This window comes from Trachemys scripta, chromosome 4, assembly GCF_013100865.1.
Source record: "Trachemys scripta elegans isolate TJP31775 chromosome 4, CAS_Tse_1.0, whole genome shotgun sequence".
Taxonomy (NCBI): domain Eukaryota; kingdom Metazoa; phylum Chordata; order Testudines; family Emydidae; genus Trachemys; species Trachemys scripta.
Genome location: NC_048301.1, coordinates 120,430,663 through 120,448,787, shown reverse-complemented (window position 1 = coordinate 120,448,787; position 18,125 = coordinate 120,430,663). Strand labels below are relative to the sequence as shown.

The 18,125-nt window shown below is 52.8% G+C and overlaps 1 protein-coding gene across 8 annotated transcripts in view; it reads left to right on the top strand.

Annotated features, from left to right (window-relative positions):
* Window positions 1–18,125, top strand: part of DENND2C (DENN domain containing 2C) — a 49,995-nt gene that overhangs the window by 13,003 nt on the left and 18,867 nt on the right. For 6 of the 8 annotated variants that reach the window (XM_034767039.1, XM_034767037.1, XM_034767031.1 and 3 more), the window contains 5 exons: window positions 8,645–8,813; window positions 11,208–12,215; window positions 14,307–14,455; window positions 14,983–15,095; window positions 16,141–16,302. In XM_034767039.1, coding sequence (XP_034622930.1) covers window positions 11,386–12,215; window positions 14,307–14,455; window positions 14,983–15,095; window positions 16,141–16,302 — 1,254 coding nt within the window. In that variant the 5' untranslated portion in view covers window positions 8,645–8,813; window positions 11,208–11,385. Of the gene's footprint in view, window positions 1–7,837; window positions 8,094–8,644; window positions 8,814–11,207; window positions 12,216–14,306; window positions 14,456–14,982; window positions 15,096–16,140; window positions 16,303–18,125 lie in introns of those variants that run through there. The other 2 variants (XM_034767038.1, XM_034767034.1) reach the window with 2 other exon arrangements.

Here is an 18,125-nt window from a genome sequence, read left to right as displayed (position 1 = left end):
TTACTGACCAGCAGAAGGGGCCATTTGAGTTCATGGAGGATGGGTCCATCACTGGTAATTAGCTAAGATGGTCAGAGATGCAACCCCACGCTCTGGGTGTCCCTAAACCTCTGACTGCCAGAAGCTGGGACTAGACAACAGGGGATGTCACTTGATAACATGCCCTATTCTGTTCATTTCCTCTGAAGCCTTTGGTGTTGGCCACTATCAGAGACAGAACACTGGGCTAGATGGACCATTGGTCTGACCCAGTGCTGGGCAAGGGAGGTTATTCAGTTAGCTGCTGCTGCTCCTTGTAACCTGAAGAAGGTTCATCTCAGGAAGCAAAGTGCAGTAGTGCTGAAAGAGGAGGTGTGGAGCCAGCTGGGATGCGGCATTTCCGCCCACTGATTTGTCCCGAGTGCCATCTCTGGCTTTTGCTTTCCCGCTTCCTGTGGCTGGACGGGTAAGCGCCCACTCTCAGGATGTCTGTTTTCCATCTGCTCCGCCTGGCTTTTGTTTGCTCTCAAGGCCAGTAGGAGCAATAGGAATTGTCTCCCCCAAGCAGAGGGTTGGACACAGTCCAAATCCCAGGGAAGCCGGACAGTGCGTTATCTTGGGACGTGGATCTCTGGAATTGGTGGCAGAAGGATGCGTGGTACCTGAAGATTGTAAACTAACTCGCTGACCGATTGTAGACTAACTCGCTGACCGAAGTGGAGCCCTCCATTCCCAGCCGACCAAGAGCCTTATCTCGAGCTTGTCCTCGAAAGCTGCAAAGAGGACTGGCTGCAGGGGGTGACAGAGGTGACTCCTTCCTGGAGCTTCTCGAATCAGGTGCTCCTCCCGTGGGAGTATGGGCACGAGACAGTCCTGGCCCCTAGAATTGTTGGGGTGTAGATCGAACAGCTCCACAAAAGCTGGTGGCTTGGGCTGTGCCAGCAAGGGCAGAGGTAGTGGCAGGCTGGGCTAGGAGCATGACCTGGAGTTAGCTGCTCCATTCTTGCCTAATGTTTCTGCTCCGCTCCTAGCTCTGTTTGTCCCAGGGAATGGGGATGCTGAAAGCAGCTGCAGCACGGCCCATTGCCAGTTCTGAGTGCTCTGCTCAGCACTTTCTGCTGTCCCTGGAGCACTCGGGCTGGAGTGGGGATCTGCGCTCTTGGACTCTCCTGCAGCCAGAGCAACAGGAAGGTACGCTATGGTCCCCCTCGCCTAGACGGAGCTCTTCATGCTCGGCTGTGGAGTGCAGTGCTGACAGTGCTCGGAGCTGTGTGCGCCCCTGGGGCGAGTACGGCGCCTGTCCCTGAGGAGTTGAGACTGAAGCAAGGATTTTGGCTGCCCTGTTTCCCACTTGCTCGTGGAAACTGGGCTCCTGGTACCCTCCACTCTCCTGTGAGGTTAGTGCTTGTTGCCATGTGTGCCACTTCCGTGTGCAGCTGATTCTAGGGATGCTGCAGATGCCTGGAGGAGGCTGCCTGATTCTCCTGCAGTGAGCAGCCCAGGAGCTGCCCAGTACCGTGCAGTGGGGAGGAGACTCCAGTAGACACTTGGGAGCCCTGCCTCCCTCCTGGCTGATAGCCCAGGCTGTTCTGCTGCCTGCCAGTCCTGTCCATCACAGGCAGCTGAGACCTGAGGGGCAGCTGAGCCCCTTTCCAGTGAGTGCTGCCAGGTGGCCCTTAACAGTCGCCCTGTTGGTGGGAGAGGGGAGGGCAGCGTCCTCCCTGTCAGACTTGCCACCGGTGCCACCTTCCACAGCCGTGTGGGCCTGTGCCTTCTCCTGCCACACTCCCGCGGTGCAGCCCCAGTCTGGGTGGGGGAGAGACCCTGGCTCCAGCAAGCTCAGGAGGCTCTGCCTGTTGGGAGATTGCAGTGAACCTGACCCTGGGGGCACAGGGATCTGGGTGAGGCCCAGGAGTAGGGGGGAGTGAAACAGAGGCCAAAAGGTCTGGTTTCTCCAGTCAATGCAAACTCTGCTAACGGGGCAAAAGACAATAAAGGCCCCAGCAGGGAGTGGCCCCGGCATCCCTTTTTTGTCTGCTGTGGAATATGCATTTCCTGACTGGTGTCGGTTCTGCATCAAGGAACTACCTCAGGTTACCCTGATCTTTGATCTTATCCCTCCATTCAGCCTGCAGGGCCTCTGCTGAGCCCGCCTGCACCTTGGTGTGAAACTGCAGGGCCCTCAGGCAAACAGCCACCGGACTTGGCTGAAATCCTGCTTCAGAGCTGGGTGGTTTGCTGCCCTTCTAGTGTTGCTGACCCTGGACATTCAGGAATCATGAGTCAGGCCCTGCAGCGATCATGAAATTTAAAAAAATAACTAATGTTGGGCTCTGTTTGTTTGCCTTCTGGTGTTTGAGCCTTTTGAGATCTTCCCTCTGCATCCACAACAGCTAGAGACTTAAAAAACAAACCCCGAGATTGAGACGTGCAGAACTGGGCCTTTTGGAAAAACACCAAGTATAAAATCTGGTGAGTTGGCAACACTGCACTTCCTGCCTAATGCCGAATGGCTCAGAACCCAGCGAAAGGGGAGGCATTTTTTCCTTAGCTCATTCGTTCTGGTTAAAATAGTGTCGAACATCATTTATGCTCACACTGGTGGTGATACAGCCTATGTGCTCTGTGCCTGCCTTTGGGGTCTCAGTGGGTATGTCTACATGGCAGCGAGCATCCCAGCCCGGGTCAGCTACTGGCTGTCAGACCTACCCTGTGGCGCTCTGGAGCTCAGCTCTGCTGCTGGCCTGGTGGCAGCTTCCAGTTCCTAACAGAGGTGGTTTCTGCTGAGCTGAATGACAGAACACAGCATTCCTGGAGTGTTGTTTATTATCTGATACTGCCCAGACTTTTCCACTTCCAGAACGGGGCAGAGTTTTGCTCAGAAAAGCATAGGATTTGCATCTGAGCAGAGTAAAAGTGGCTACGAATTCTGAGATGTATCCTTGTTTGTGCCTTCGCAGTGAGTAATAAATATCTTTACTAACCACCTCTCTCCAATGTTTGCTTGGCTGCTTTCCCAGAATGCAAGAGACTTGAAGGCCTCCCCCCACCCTTGGGTCATTGTGGCAGGAAGACTTGTCACCTCTTGAGCAGTTCACAATTGAGAAGCATTTTGAAACTGGATTGGCTTGGAAAGCTGACAGTCACGAGGAATTAATCTGTGTGGGTCCTGGTGTCTGCTTTGCAGCCTTGTAATAGGAGATGCCGCATACATGTTAGTGCCTTTGTTTTGCTAATTGCTTGAGATTTTGTGACTGCAGTATGAGGGTTAGCACAGGGCCAGCAGCACCTGCGTTGGGTGGGCTCAACAATGAAGAGTATTTTGTTCCTGAATAATGTTGGCAGCGTTCTCTTTTGGAACATATGGTTTCAGGAAATTGAATCCTGTTGGGATTCTTTGGATGGAAAATGCTTAGAATGCTCTCTGGCTCTCAGTACTGGAAAAAAGATAGCATTCCCTGCCATGTAGTGTTAAAACGCCTCGTGCTTCAACTTTCGGCCAAGATTTGGAAACTTTCTCTAGATGTTGAATCTGAGAACTGCATCTTGAGAGGGTATCCTTTTTTCAAGAAATGGGCAATGCTGTTGGCAAATCTTCCTAGGTATAGAAAGATTTTAAATGTTTCTAGATGAGAACATTTTCAAATAAAATTATATTGATTTAGAATCTCTGCTTAGTGCCTTCAGACGCAAGGCACTGCAAGTATTATCACCGTTAATGGGGTGGGGTGGGGGTGGCTGTTTGGCTACTTTTGGGAACACAGGAAAACTGGAGATTATTGAGCCTTCTGGATGCAGTTTGGAGAGAGCCATGTTGAGGTGCAGCAATCATTTAATCTTTTCTTAAAGTGTAAATTTAACTAAAATAGCTTGTAGTTGAATGCTCCCTGCATGAAGTGCTCCCTGCTCAGAGGCACAGTTAGGAACGTGCAGAGAATGAGCAACGGAATGAGGGGTGAAGAACTTTCTCATGTGTAGGAAGCCCAGGTTTTGTTAGAAGCACTAGAGAATGTACAATAGGGAAGAGGCCTGGAATAGCAAAGACTCATCCTTCCAAGTCTAACTACTTTGGTCCTGCAGGAGTCCCTGAGTAACTTGCCGGTGTCTCTGTGTGAAAGGGTCTGGAAGTACTTAGTTGGTTTTTAGGATTAGAAATTTGCTGATCAGATTTACAACCCCTTGCAAGCTGGAAAACTTGAGAGATCAGAGTTTCTGCAGAGAAGCCTCACAAGATGCTGTCAGATGCGACGCAGTTAAAAGACATGGGCGATTTCAGTTTGTCCCTAGTCCCTCGAGTTGTGCTGTAAAGGTCCCTTGGGTCAGGTTTTGCAGAGATTGTGTTAGCAGTTTGATTGGATCTCACAGAAATAGGCAACTTTCTTTCACTTAGAGGTCAGACCATCCCAACCTGCTTCGGAGCAACTTCTGTGGCTCCTCCTGAGGGCAAAGTCTATATAGTTTCCTGGGCTCATGTGCTTCACTCTCTGGAGCAGTTTTCATCAAATCCCTCTTCTTTGAGAGCAGCCGCCTGTCTCGCAAGCCCATGCAGGTTAAATGCTGCATTCCATTCTTCCAAACGGGGGGGTGTATTTGAAAATACCTGTTCAGTGCTGCGCCTGGCTGACTAGACCCAAAGGAGAGGTGATGTTGGCTAGTTCCTTTAGCTCACCTTCCCTCAGGTTGTTTCAGAGGTGGAATAGAAATTAATTGTTAATTGTATCTGGCTCTAATTGTAATTGCTCAAGGACCAGTGAGACACCTTAGAGACTTTGGGTTCCAGGATTGCAGTCAAAGCTGTGCAGCTTCTTTTAGGAGAAGTTTGAGGTACCTGTTGGTGCTTTTCTCTCAGTAGAGAAGTGGCTGTGAACTGGATGCCTTGTGTTGAGAGTTAGACCCTTCCTCAGTTGAAGAGGGAGAAGACATTTGCTGTTTGCTTTATGCCTTGAGCCCAGGAGCACCTATAAACCAAGACAGTTCTGAGCATAGTCTGCCTGAGCGGGCACGCTCTGTTGGTACACCCTCGGATGAATGTTGTGCGGGTATTATTCAGCTGGCAATGAGGAGACAGGAGTAGAGAATTTCATTTGAGCAGATGTGCCATGCAGTGGGCAGCCAGCACTGCAGAGCGGTGAAAGCTTGCTGGTGAGTTCTGCTTAATCAAACACCTCTCCCAAGGGCTTCTTCGTCAGCTCTCCTGCAAATGCCATGTAAAGCGTGTGGTTGGGAAAGGCCTGGGCATGCAGGCGTTGCCTGGTAAGTGTACCAGTTTTGCCAACTCCAAGCATTTGAAAAATCATGAGTAGGGCCTCAAAACGTCTTGAGGGTGATTTTAAAATCACGAGACTGAAAAAATCAGAGTTGGGTCAGGTGTTTGAGCCATCAGAGGTCATGTTATCAAGCTTTTCTCCACAACCAGGAGGGCTAGGAACTTAAGGGCTGGGATTGTCACGTAATCACCTGAGTACCAAATAGTCTTTTTAAAAATCCCCAAATAGAATAGTGAGATTCATGATAAATGGCCAGAGCTGTGCACCTCTCGTGATAGTTCTTGGTTAGACGCTCTTTCCTCGGGATTTGAGCTGCCATGAGTCCTCCTTGTTGCTGACCTGGTGGCCCATGTGGCTTTGCCTTTTGCCTGTGTGGCCTCATTCCCCTTCCCTGGAGCACTCTCTCCTCTTTGCTGTTGTAAATCGTTAGGTGATGGTCGGTTGTGCTGAAATCCTTGGGAGTCGAACAGAAATTTTGCTGTTGTAAACTGTGGATGGATTTTTGCTGTGTCCTTTGTCCTTACTGGGTTCTTGGGGTTCCCTGACTCAAGCTGGATGGTGAGGGCAGGTTTGTGCCCAGAGGAGGAGACCCATGAAGCAGTTTGATTTGTTAGCTGTGTCCTTGGCAGGAAGGAAATGGGTTTGTGATGCTGAAAGAACTGGCCCTGCTGGTTCTGCTACGTGATAAGCACACTCTGTGTTGGGTCTCGTGTCCCTTACATTCACTCACAGGCTTTAGCAGCTGTAAAAGGGGAGAATCCGAGAACCCACTAGAAAACCCTTTTTCTTAACAAAGGCACAGATGCTCACCCCCACGCCTGTTTCCCCTCTGCCTCTCATCACTTGGGTGGTCTGTTCAAACCTTGGTGAACAACTCAAGCCTTATCAGGCTGGTTCTGAGGTGGGGCTGGGTACCAAGGTTGTGTGCTCACGCACAACTGTCTGGTTAGTGCCTGGATTCTGATGGCAGCTGGAGAATGCCTTGTGCAGGCCAAACTATGGGCCTTGGTACCCACTGCTGTGGGGTGTCCAGTGCTTTCAGGCGTTGTGGTGCTGTCTCAGCTTGATGGCTTGCGTCGCAGCCTTCCTGGTGTTTCATGAGAACTTGTCTGTGAATTCCTTCAGCTTGACATAAATGCTGCAGTATTTTGAATGCAAAAGCTAACTGGCTGGGGAATGGATTCTAGTGGGACTGTTCAGTGAGACCTGGCTGGGCTAGTCTTCTGCCGCTGAGTTACTGAGCCCTGGGTAACTGTGCATCTAGGTGTGCTAGGGAGGGCCTGAGGTGGTTTCCAGTGTAACTGTGGGGACGCAGGCTCCTTCACTGAGCCCCAGAGCGTTAAATACCTGTGATCTGTGCCTCCCACCTTTCTATAGCTTCCCCAGCCAATGAGATGTGGAGGGGCAGATGTAACTGCTCACGCTTCCTGACAGCAGACATGACCCTCTTGGGAAGAGAGGGCCTGATGTAGGTGCTGGGGACAGACCCAGGCTGGCCTGTTGTGTAGTGTGATGTGTACTGCAGTTTGTGGCCCTTTGCCCCGCAGACCAGGCTTCTCCAGGCCACGCTGCTCCCTCCTTGTGGGGCACCAAATGGCTGGCAGGAAGTGAAAACCGACACTGCTCCAGGGGAATAACTGAGCCCTCCGGTACCCTGCTGCCAGGCCCCTTGTGGAGCTGTTACTAGGGGCGTGTGGGCAGAGGGATGCAGAGCGTTAGCCCGCGGAGTGCTCTGCCCTGTGAATGACCCATTGTTCCCTGCGCCAGAGTGGCTCTCGGGCCTGTGTTTTGGGAGCTCTGATAACCGGAATGATTTCAGCTGCTCCCCTCTCCAGCCCTGCCTGTGAATTGTGCTGCATGGCGGGCTCCCGCCCACCGCCCTGCACTCCACCCTCCCTGCACAGCAGGTATCAGACCCCGATGGAGCAGAATCTCTTCCTCGGGATCTGGGGATGGCTGCGCTGGGTTCTGGCTCCTGTGGGCTCGTGTGTGGCTGAGAGCATCGCTTTCCCTAATCAGCCACTGGATAGGGTGCAGGATTCTCATTCTCCAGCCTCCATCCCCAGCAGCCCTGAGCCTTCCGGGCATGTGTGATTGCTCCTGCTGGCTGTTCTGAGTGAGGTCCCTGCTTTCGACAGCCTCTCTCCTCTGCTGCTCCCTGCACTCCTATTACTGCTGCCCTGGCCTGCCCTGCCACTGGCCCAGCTGGTTCCTGGCTCGTAGGTGTCTACTCCCTACATTTGGCTGGGTTCATGGTGTGGTGTCCAGGGGCAGGAGCAGGGAGTAAGGGGCTGTTTTGGCGAAGTTTTTTCCCCAGCCCCAGTGTCTTACCGCTATGGCCTTCCCTGTCTTCTGACCCCAGGCCCTGGGTGTCCGCTCCCGGTGGCCTCAGGGTTGGCTTTCTGTGCCTGGGAAGCGAGGGCTGTTATCGCGGTGTGGCAGCCATGGCCACTGAGGGGAGGGGGCACTTTCCTGCCCGCTAATCGAGCTGCGCAGATGGGTTGAGGAAGGATGGCTCCTGGCTCAGGATGTTTGGAGACTAAGCTTATTTATAGCTGCTGCGTGGGGTCGCGGCTGAGAGGAGGCTCCCGCGTGGTGCTGGAGGGGAGGGCTCCTGCCAGGGCTCTGGCTGCAAGTGGCCAGGCCAGGGAAGGGCTGCTGGCTGGGGCAGCTGGGCCGCATGGTACCATGGTGTCAGTGCCGGGGGGATGGCCCTGATATAGGGCTGTGTGTGTTTGGGGCTTACGTAGGTACAGTGGTGAGCGATGGTTGTGCCTGGAAAGCCTTAGTTTGCACTGCAGTACGCAGGGCTCTCGTCCAGCCCTTGACGCCTTGGGCAGGGGGCAGGTGATGAGGTTTCCGTTATTTGCTACTCCCCTGCCTCCACCTCCTTTTGCATCTCGCTGTCATCCTGCGGCTGCAGGAGGAGCTGCTTGTCGAGTCTTCGCTCCTGGCCTGCTGATGCCAGGGAGGGGAGAGCGCCTGTGCTGCAGTAGGGCTGCCATGCTGTACAACGAGCACAGCCCAGATGGGCAGAGGGGTCTGCTGGCAGGGACTGGGGAAATGCTTGTTCCACTCGCTTGGCTGAGTGTACTCCGAATGGCAGGGTCTGTGTAAGAGCTGTCTGCTGCATGGTCTCCCACTCCTGTTGGGAGCTGGGTGCTGTGACTTTCCTAGGTTCAGCCCCGGCATCTGAGCACTGAGATTTCTGTGTGTGGCGCATTGAGGCTGGAGCAGGCTGCTCGGTGGGGTTAGCACAGACCCCCAACACAGTGGAGTTACCCAGTGCTGGTCATGTTAACGATGCATTGCAAGCGGGTGGCTGCCGCCTTGCTCGGGATTGGGAGTTGGCTTGGTCATGTGTTTGCTGAAGCCGCATGCTGTTTTCTCCCCATCAGGAGAGTGCTGGAGAAGGCGACAGCCGGTACTGTCATCCCTGGAGATGGGCAGCATCAGCCTCTGCTAGGTGCAGCTGCCCCTCAGCCGGAAGAAGGGAGCTCCACTTGGGTGCTGGCTGTGTGTGAGTGCAGCAGGGAGCGGCTGGGACATCAGGATCTCTGCAGAGAGGTAAGTTCCACTATGCAGCTGTGCTCTCGCTGCAGCTTCAGTCCCTGCCTGGGAAACTGTGTGCTGTCATGGCTAAAAAGGATCCGTTTTTGCTAGTTCTAACAGTGAGTTGCCTTGGCCAGTGCATTTCTCCTGCATCTAGCACCAACTGCTGGACACCCCTTTCTTTACTATGCAGCAGACACAGCCTGTTCCTCCTGCAAAGGGAGGGTCAGCAGCCTCTGCGTGGCGCAAAACCCAGGCCTTCTCCAGTGCATTTCTGCAAATCCCAGGCGCCAGTGACTTGTGGCAACTAGCTTTGCTAGTAGTTTGAGTGGTGTGGTGATGTAGGATGCCCTCCTGAGAGCTGATCTGCCCAATGCACACTGTGTAAACCTGGCTCTTGGCTGAACGCGCTGGGACACAGAGTCTGTTCCTCGCGAGGGCAGCAGGCGGCTTGCAGGGGTAGTGAGATAACTGGGCAGGCAGGTTTATGATCTGCTTCTCGCTGACTTAATGTCCTTCCTGTCTGCAGTTCTGCCAGTTTTTACAGGCGCTGAGTCCGTGAGAACCAGGTGGGTTTCATAGAGACTTGGAAAGTCACTGCAGATGGTGCTGATGAGATCAGAAACAGCAGCTTCCAGTGCTGCTTAGTATCGCTCTCCGCCACTGAGTAAGGGGACTTTGTCCCGTGGGCTGTGACCTGAGCACAAGCTTGAGCCAGGATCTCTGACACTTGCACTTGCTGTGGCCTTGTTCAGGTCCCTCCACTTCTGAGTCAAGCTTCCCATTTATGCAGCAGGGACAGAGGTGCCGCCGAGGGGTGTTTGGCCTCGTCACTCTGTGGAGAGCTACGCACTGGGGGCTCAGCAGGTACCTCGATCAGTGTGGCAGTGCTGCACACATAGCCCCCAGGAACCAGCCTGCCTTTGCACTGGATTAGCACCGAGTTAGGTTTTCATATTCAAATAGTTCAGGGGCTCACGTCCCACCGGGCTAGGCAGAGGGTAAGTACCTGGGCAGGAGACAGACAGCAGGTGAAGCTGATCCTAGAGACGCCTCTCTAAGTTGTGCTCTGATATTTCTGGCTCATAGGAGAAGGGATGGGTGAGGATTTGGGCCAAACACCTCTCTGCAGGGTAAAAGGCAGATGTGGGCACAAGGCTGATGCGATCTTCACAGGCACTGAAGCTGCAGCCGTTCTGCCCAGACCTGAGTGCTGGGTATGTACAGCCCAGTCTGGCTTGCAGCCCTTCCCCTGCACGGCAGCCCATCTGCTTTTCCTGCTGTCAGACGGTGGCCAGAACCACCCAGGCCAACTTCACTTATGTCTGTGATCAGGATTTCTGTCCTGAACAACGTCACCCAGCTAGAGCCTGGAGGTGATGGTCTCTGAATGGCCTATGCTCTGGGTCCCTGAGCAGATACACCGTGCTAAGGGGTTGTTGGACAGAGCAGGGTGTGACTGACCTGCACAGCACTGCATCCGGAGTGGCTGCTTCTTCTCACTCCCCCAAAAGACACTGTGAGCCACTTTGCCACTTCCCTGAGACCTAGAGTCTCCCCGGTGGCCGATCTAGGTCAGGTGTGGGCAGGTGGAACGTCGAACAGGTTCCTGCCCGGCTGTGGGGCAGGCGGGGCACATCCGGAGGGAGGGTTAGTGTTGCCAATCCCTGAGCCGGTCTGCAGTCGATGCAATGAGCCTTTTAGCTTTCCTGTGTCAAACAGTAGCAGCCTCCGATCGGGGATGTCGCTGGCTCACTGCAGACTGGAGTTGGAAGGCCCCTTGCACTATACCTGTGCTGAGCTCTGTCTCAGCACCTCCCCTCACCACTGTGGCTCCCCCGGCGGGAGCTCCAGCACACACAAGATGCTGTTGGCACCTTGGCTGCTGTATTGCGCAGACCTGCTCCGAGCAGGATTAGACGACGGGGTCGTGAAAATGCTGCACCGGGTCCACTCTGGAGCTCCTGCCGGTGTTGTTTTCAGGAGTGCTGCACCTGTGCTAGCAACCATGGGCAATGCCCAGAGAGAGCTCAGAGAACCGCAAATCACCAGCCTGTTTCACAAGCAGTGGGAGCAGCCAGTCTGTCTCCTCCTCCCCCCTTGCTATGCCCGATGTTGGTGGGGAAAATCAGGGAGCCTGGCACTTCCTACAGCAGGTGTTTAAATCTCTGTAGTTTTTGGGGGTAGGCATTTTCAGGAGTGGGTTGAGGTGTGGGGAGACCAGTCTTGAGCACTTGGTGAGGAGGGTCAGCCCTAGGAGAACAATTATGACTTTGCCCTCATGTTTGCCGCTGAATGCTTTTCTGTTGGGATGAGTTGGTATTTTCTGCCTCGGAGCCGGACTGATGGATGTGTTTGTTCTCTCACTCTCTCTCTCTCTCTCTCTCTCTTCTCCCCCGTCCCACCCAGGGCTGAATTAGGACTTGTTGCTCGCAGGGCTGGTGTCCAAAGGGATTGTCTGTGTTCTGCTCCCTGACTGGAGCCTAGCAGGTGCGCCGGGACTCTGCACTCTCTCACTGTGTGTGTGGCACAGGAGGGACTAGGCGGTGCCTGCGATGGGGCGTTTGTGAGGATTCAGGCTCCTGCCATGCACCCAACAGGGACCCCGGATGGTGGCTTTTCTCGGTGTGCTGTGCAGACGCTTTCCCGCAGCCACTGCCGGAACATCAAACAGAAGATCTCCCAGTGGGAGGGGAAGACTAGAGGGGGCTGCAGCGAGGACAGACAGCAGCCGAAGGACTTTGGGGTACAGTATGACCATGGCTGTGAGGCTCTGCCGAAGGCCAAGCCACGGGGCTGTGGGAATGACGGAAAGGCAGGGCTAGCAAACTCAAAGAGCTTGGGCCTGGACTTCAGGGAAAAGGGCAGGAACCATTCTCAGAGCGAGGGTGACAGTGAGAGAGATGGTGATTGCAGTACCTCAGAGATCCTCAGGCCCAAAGTGCGCACATGCTGCCCGATTTCCCGGGTTGAGGAGAATGGAGACTGGCAGGGGGGCCTCCTGGACCCAGAGCAGACGCTGCCACCAGGGAACTTCTACACCTCACGAGGGCTGTGGAAGAACATAGAAGCTGTTCCTCCTGACAAGGTCCTAGCGATGGCATTGGAGCTGAAAAGGAAAAGAGAGAGCTGTGGCTCGACAGAGCGAGAACTACATGCTGGGGGAGTGGAGCCCCTCAATGTGATGGAGAGGAGCTTCAAAAACATTTATTCGGAGGCCGAGGGACAGGAGACGAGGCCTGCTGCCATCCCTCCCCCAAAGCCCCGCAGGACTTTCCGCTATCTGTCAGAAAGGGACCAAACCAGCTGTGGTAGAGAAAAGCTACTGGAAGGCCAGTGTAAGGATTCCCCAGTAGGCTCCTCCCACGAGCCCGAGCAGAGAGAGGCAAACAGGAAAATCAGAGGGAGATCCCAGAGGTAAGTGGCTTAATTCTTATTTGCTCTTGTATACAAAGTCAACCTGTGGAACTCCTTGACTATAACAGGGTTTAAAAGAGAACTAGATAAATTCATGGAGATTAAGTCCATTAATGGCTATTAGCCAGGATGAGTAAGGAATGGTGTCCCTAGCCTCTGTTTGACAGAGGGTGGTGATGGACGGCAGGAGAGAGATCACTTGATCATTACCTGTTAAGTTCACTCCCTCTGGGGCACCTGGCATTGGCCGCTGTCGGTAGACAGGATACTGGGCTGGATGGACCTTTGGTCTGACCCAGTATGGCGGTTCTTATGTTCTTATGCACGGAGCACCTGCCTCCTCAGCCTCTGAGCAAGTCCCTGGCCCAAACCAGGTCACTGAGTGAGGCCTCACATGAATTGCACTTTCAGGCGAGACCTTAAAATCCATGGTAGTGATGATAGCTCTGCCATTGGCCCTTCTTTAGAAGAGTAAGGAGATGGGTATGTCCTGGCTAAAATACCCCCTCCCCACCCTGTGCAGAACAGTGACTCCTGTGCACAGACTGCCTGGTCCCTAGTACTGCCCCAAACAAACCTCACCCCAGAACCCTGAAAGCCGACTTAGCTGTGGTGTCCAGACCCTTGGCCAAACTGGGGTGCTGCTGCCTGCCCTGCGCTTTGGGATACTTCCCATGGATCATGGGCTAATTGTCTTCTCCAGTGAGGAGCACTGTTGCTACGTGAGTCAGACATGACTCCAGTTGATTGATCTTTTAGTTGCCTGGAGTTTGTGGCCATTAATCTCAGATAACCACCGGGGCAGCAGGCTGGTTCTGATGCGGGTCTGAGAGTTACAGACAAGTAACTCAACATATCATTTGTGTTAGCTCTCTGCTAGTTCTACAGACATAGGAGACACTGAGGTGTAGCCATCTCTGGGTAAGCGGGTAAGCATTGTGTGGAGGGGCAGGGAGCTGGTGCTCTTGAATCCTCCAACGCTTTCCATAGTATTAAATGTGCTGCAAAAACTCTGGGGTTTTTAATGGCCTGTGTCTCCCTTAATGCTTTGATGACTGACCCGGACTGGCTTTGGAACAAAGCCCCATACAATTCATCCTTAGGCTTGGCAAGATTAGATTGATATCAGTAAATGTCAATAAATGTTCATGTCACTAGTAACACACAAGCTCTGGATAGAGTATGGCCATTGATGATAACTGAAATGTACCGAGAAGCAAAGTAGGGAAGTGCTGCTTGAGGACTTGTTAGTTTGATTTCAGGATGTTTGCTTGGTATATTTTGACATCTGATATTGACAGAAGTTATAATGCTTTCTCTTTCTGAATCTCGATGCCTGCTGTCATTAAGTAATTGTCTGCCCCCCCCCCCCAATTTCCCACAACTATGACAATTTAAATTGATACAATGTAGAAAAAAGCTTAAAATAAATGTTATCTGTCAAAACTATTAAAAATAAAAACTGAATTCTGCCCACTTGTGCCTGCCCAGGATGCAGATATGCTGTTTGTCAGAGCTAAACCCCCCAAAGGAAGCCAAGTGTGGGAATTAGTCTGCAGAATGACTAGGCATCTTCCAGGAAAGAGAGAGTCCTTTGGGACAGACCCTGTTTACAGTCCATGTGTCCTTAACCAGAACCCCCAATGTCAGTTGCAGCCCCCGCCCTGCTCCCCAGGTAAGAGTGCTGGGGATTGCACCACCAGGGAGGTAGGAAGGGGGCAGTGCAGGATCCCTTTGTCCAGACAGCAGCACACCGGGTTCCTGCCCTTGGCTGCGCTACCGGGACAGGGCTTGAGCACTGGAGTCTCTGGGCAGGTACCAGCTGGGAGTGCAGTTCTCAGGCCCAGATAGTCCAAAGCCACCCGCCTCATTTATCAGGCCTACAAGCTCTTCAGGGGAAACAAACATGATTGGATTGGCTGGAAACCAGTAAGTCACTGGCCTGGCGTTGGGGGCCTGGCCAGTTTTTAGGCCTATCCAGGGAGGTGGGGCTGGTGAGTTCAGCGGGCAGGGTCTCGCTTGCTCCTAACCTCTGCGATTTATGTCCCTCTTGAGAAGAAACCGCTAGAAAACGTGCCGGTCTGCTTTCAGGAAATCCTTTGAGTTTGAAGACATCCAGGGCTTCCGCAGTCGGATGGCAGCCACCAGCTCCCAGAAGCTCCATGAGGAGCTGAATAGCAGCTCGGGATCTAGACTCTTCTACACACAGTCAGAGGACAACATCTACGAGGACATTATCTGTACGTGTCTGTGCTCTGACTGGGATGTTAGCAGGGGTGGGGAGGAGCCTGTTCAGGTCTGGAAGTGTTTGGATTTCCCCGTGTCTGATCGCTGGGTGGTATGGAGGCAGGGCTAACCACTAGCAGGCTTTCTTTAGCGGCACCTGGAATAGGACAGAGTGGAGCTGGATTAAGCTTTCCCGTTGATGCCACGCGGTGCTTTATATGAACACTTGTGGAAGGAATTGGCTGCTGTCTGGAGGTGCTGATGGCTGTGGTACTGCAGCAGCAGGTAGCTGGGATTCAGTGGGGTGCCTACGCAGGATCCCCACACCCACTGATCCTGGAGTTGGAAGGGCTTTGGGAGCCCCGGGGCCATCTTGCTGCATTGTTGTGGGATAGTCCATCTCCAAACCTACTGCCCTGGCACTCCCAGCAGACAGTATTATAGGCATTAGCACTGCTTGGTTCCATTTCTTGGTGACCACAAGGGGCATTTTAAACCTCCCCTCCCCCCCCATGAGTCTCTTACCCGTTGTTCTCTTCAGATCCTGCTAAGGAGAATCTGTATGAAGATATCAAAGTGTTGCCTTTACCATTGTGGAGGGTCCCGTCAGCCTGGAAGTTACCACCCCCAAAGAATGCCTTCAAGCCTCCCAAGGTGAGAGTGAGTCCCAGGCTGGCTGTTTTTAAGTCCACGGGGCACACCCAGCTTGGCCTGACTCCAGAGGGCCCAGGGCTGGGATCTGAAAAGCATCTGTCTCAGAGAGCTCAGCTACAAAACTGGAATTACTATCTGTGGTCCGGTGGCTGTCAATACCCAGGGCTGGACACTCTCACCTGGGTGCGTAAGGGAAATTTAGTGCATGGAAAAATAAAATATTCCTTGGGCCGAAGTGCCTGGCTCTGAGGTGAGGTGGGCAGCTGCAGGGCCTCTAGAAGGAAGGTGAGCTTCCCTCTCTCGTGCCCCTCCTCTCCATGCACCTGGAGTTACACCTTCAACATGTCTTCTGTCACCCCTGTTTTTTATTGTTGAAAATTATGTACATCAGCAATAAACAGCTGTGACTCCAAGGTCACAGGCAGAGGGATCCACAGTGCTTCCTGTTTCCAGCATGAATAACGCGTGTCCTTGCTGAGTCGTTGTCGCACGCTACATCCCACGTTCAGGCCTGGGCAGCTTGAGCTGTTTGTGAATGAATTGCCGGGTCAGCACTGAGTGTGTGGGGCAGGAACAGAGGGGTGGGAGCTGAGACGCTGTGTGAGTTACTGAACTCATTTTCCCTACAAGCTACATATTAATGGTGGGCACTTCCCATCCTCAGAGGACTTTAGACATTAAGAAGGCCTGCGGGGCAGGGCAGATCTGTCCCTTTAACAATTTCACCTTGCCTGTGACAGGCAGCGTTAGATCTCTCCTCCCCATTAGGCCTCTGTGGCACTGTGGGAGTCTCCAGGTTCCTTCCCTGCTGAAATACCCACTAACCTCCAAGCCCTGTGCCCTCTTTGCAGCTGGAGGGGGCTCAGGAGCTGCTGTGATATATGCGTTCGTATGTTAAAGGGGATTGCTTGTGACACCCTCTGGGGCTGCTTCCCAGGAACTGATTGGGGCACCCTGCTGTGAGCCCCTTTGGAACCAGGCAAACAAGATGTTTAACTCCAAAGCTTCCTTTACACCTTGTGTGTCTTGTCCTATCTGTTTCCAGCTCCCTCCCAAGCCTACCTTCCTCCATCGCAAGACGCTGGAGCTGAAAGCTGCCCGTGCATGCCTACATGGGAAGGACACGACCCTGCCCGTTACACTGACAGAGTGGAAGCTGTTCCGAGCAGGGGAGGCTGCTGGTAGGAAAAGGAAGAACCTTCCCCAGGTGAGACTTGCGCTTTCTGCTCGTGTGTGAATCCCTGCTTCTTGCGTGGCATTTGTGACACTAAAGGCTGGTCTACACTGGGGGGAGGGGAGGGATCGATCTAAGATGCGCAACTTCAGCTACGCTACTTGCGTAGCTGAAGTCGAAGTATCTTAGTTAGACTTACCTGGCCGTCCTCATGGTGGCAAGTTGACCACTGCAGCTCCCCCGTCGACTCCACTTACTCCTCCTGCCAAGGTGGAGTATGGGCATCGATTTGGTGATCGAGGTATTGCGTCTAGATGAGACGCGATAAATCGATCCATCGATTACTACCCACCAATCCGGCGGGTAGTGTAGACGTGGCCTAACACTCCACCTTCTCTAGCACCTTCAAATGCTTTGCAATGGTCCTGGAGCCCCGCAGAACAGGGCTTATATCTGCTCTCCAGGTGGATACAGGGAAGGGATGTGGCTTGCCTAGGATCACGTTAGGCTCTCACAGGTGGTAGAGTGGGGAATAGAACCCATGAGTCCTGACTCCCAGTCTGGTTTGGTAACCGTCCTCCTGATAGCATGAGTCTGCAAACCCCACGATAGCTGCCCTCCGACGTAGATGAATTGGCGCATTGGCATGTCTGTGCAGAGCAGGAGGGGGGTGTGACTTCCTCCCAGCCTTGGGTCCCAGGGAGCACTGTGGGGTTTGACTGGATCATTGCTTTCCAGGATAGGCATGTGCTGAGCGTTTCGTGCATTAGATCTAGTATTTACCTGTGGTAGCGCCCACTGTGTGCTGTGCACTTTCCAGGTATGCAGGGAGGACATTCATGGCTCTGAGGAACTTACAGTGTAGGACCAACAAGTGTAGTGGTCAGGAACCGGAGAATAACCATGGGGAGTTTTTGTACAAGTGAGCGTGACTCATGTCCATTCCATTAAACTATCTGTTGATTAGCTCTTTCGGTGTAAGCGCTTACTCTGTGTGGTTGGCAAGGCCTGGAGCGACCCTGGCTTTCTTGTGGGGGCTTGTTGCTCAGTTATTTGGACCGTTGGTCTATTTTCCTGATCTAATGTTAATAAAAGAACCTTGGCAGCTGTTCCATGTTAAAAGCTGCTGAACAACTCGTTAGGAATGAGCCTGTTTCATAACATTTGGGTATCGTTCTTCCTGCCGCTCCCTTCTGCATGAGTAAGGGACACACACCTCTGAGGGCAGAGACATGAAAGGGATTTAATTCCACTGTCTGTTGAAGTCAAACTTTGCTACAATTCCTGCCTGTATCTGCTTGGAATATTTCCAAATGTTTGTATTAATTAAAAACCCCTAAACCCAACTCAATATCCAGCTCTCCTGATCAATGCTACAATAACAAAACATAGCGCATTGGATGGAGGGAATATCGTAGCTACTGTGGTGAGGCACCATTGGTTAGTGTTTTGAGCATGGGACTCCTGCGTTCTAATTCTAGCTGACAAAAACCTGCTGTGTGGCCCTGGGAAAGTCTTAGGCATCAGTTAGTTCCTCTGTAAATTGGTATAATATTTACCTACTTGGCAGAGGACTATGAGGTGGAGTGAGCTGCCTGTGAAGTGTATAGAAATGTTCATTAGTAATACCCCTTTTTGTGCATACAAAGATTATTATAAACACCCTGCCTGGCAGTAGGGAGCATGGGGTCAAAAACTATGAAAATGCCATGATAGCAAGTAACCTTTTTCTGGGGTGATGTGGAAGGGGAATCCGTCCCAAAAACCCAAACCTGTTCCAAAAATCTGGGAGCACTTTACATGCAGGAAGCATACGTTATTCTCCTGACATTCAAAGGATTCAGCCGGGATTGCAA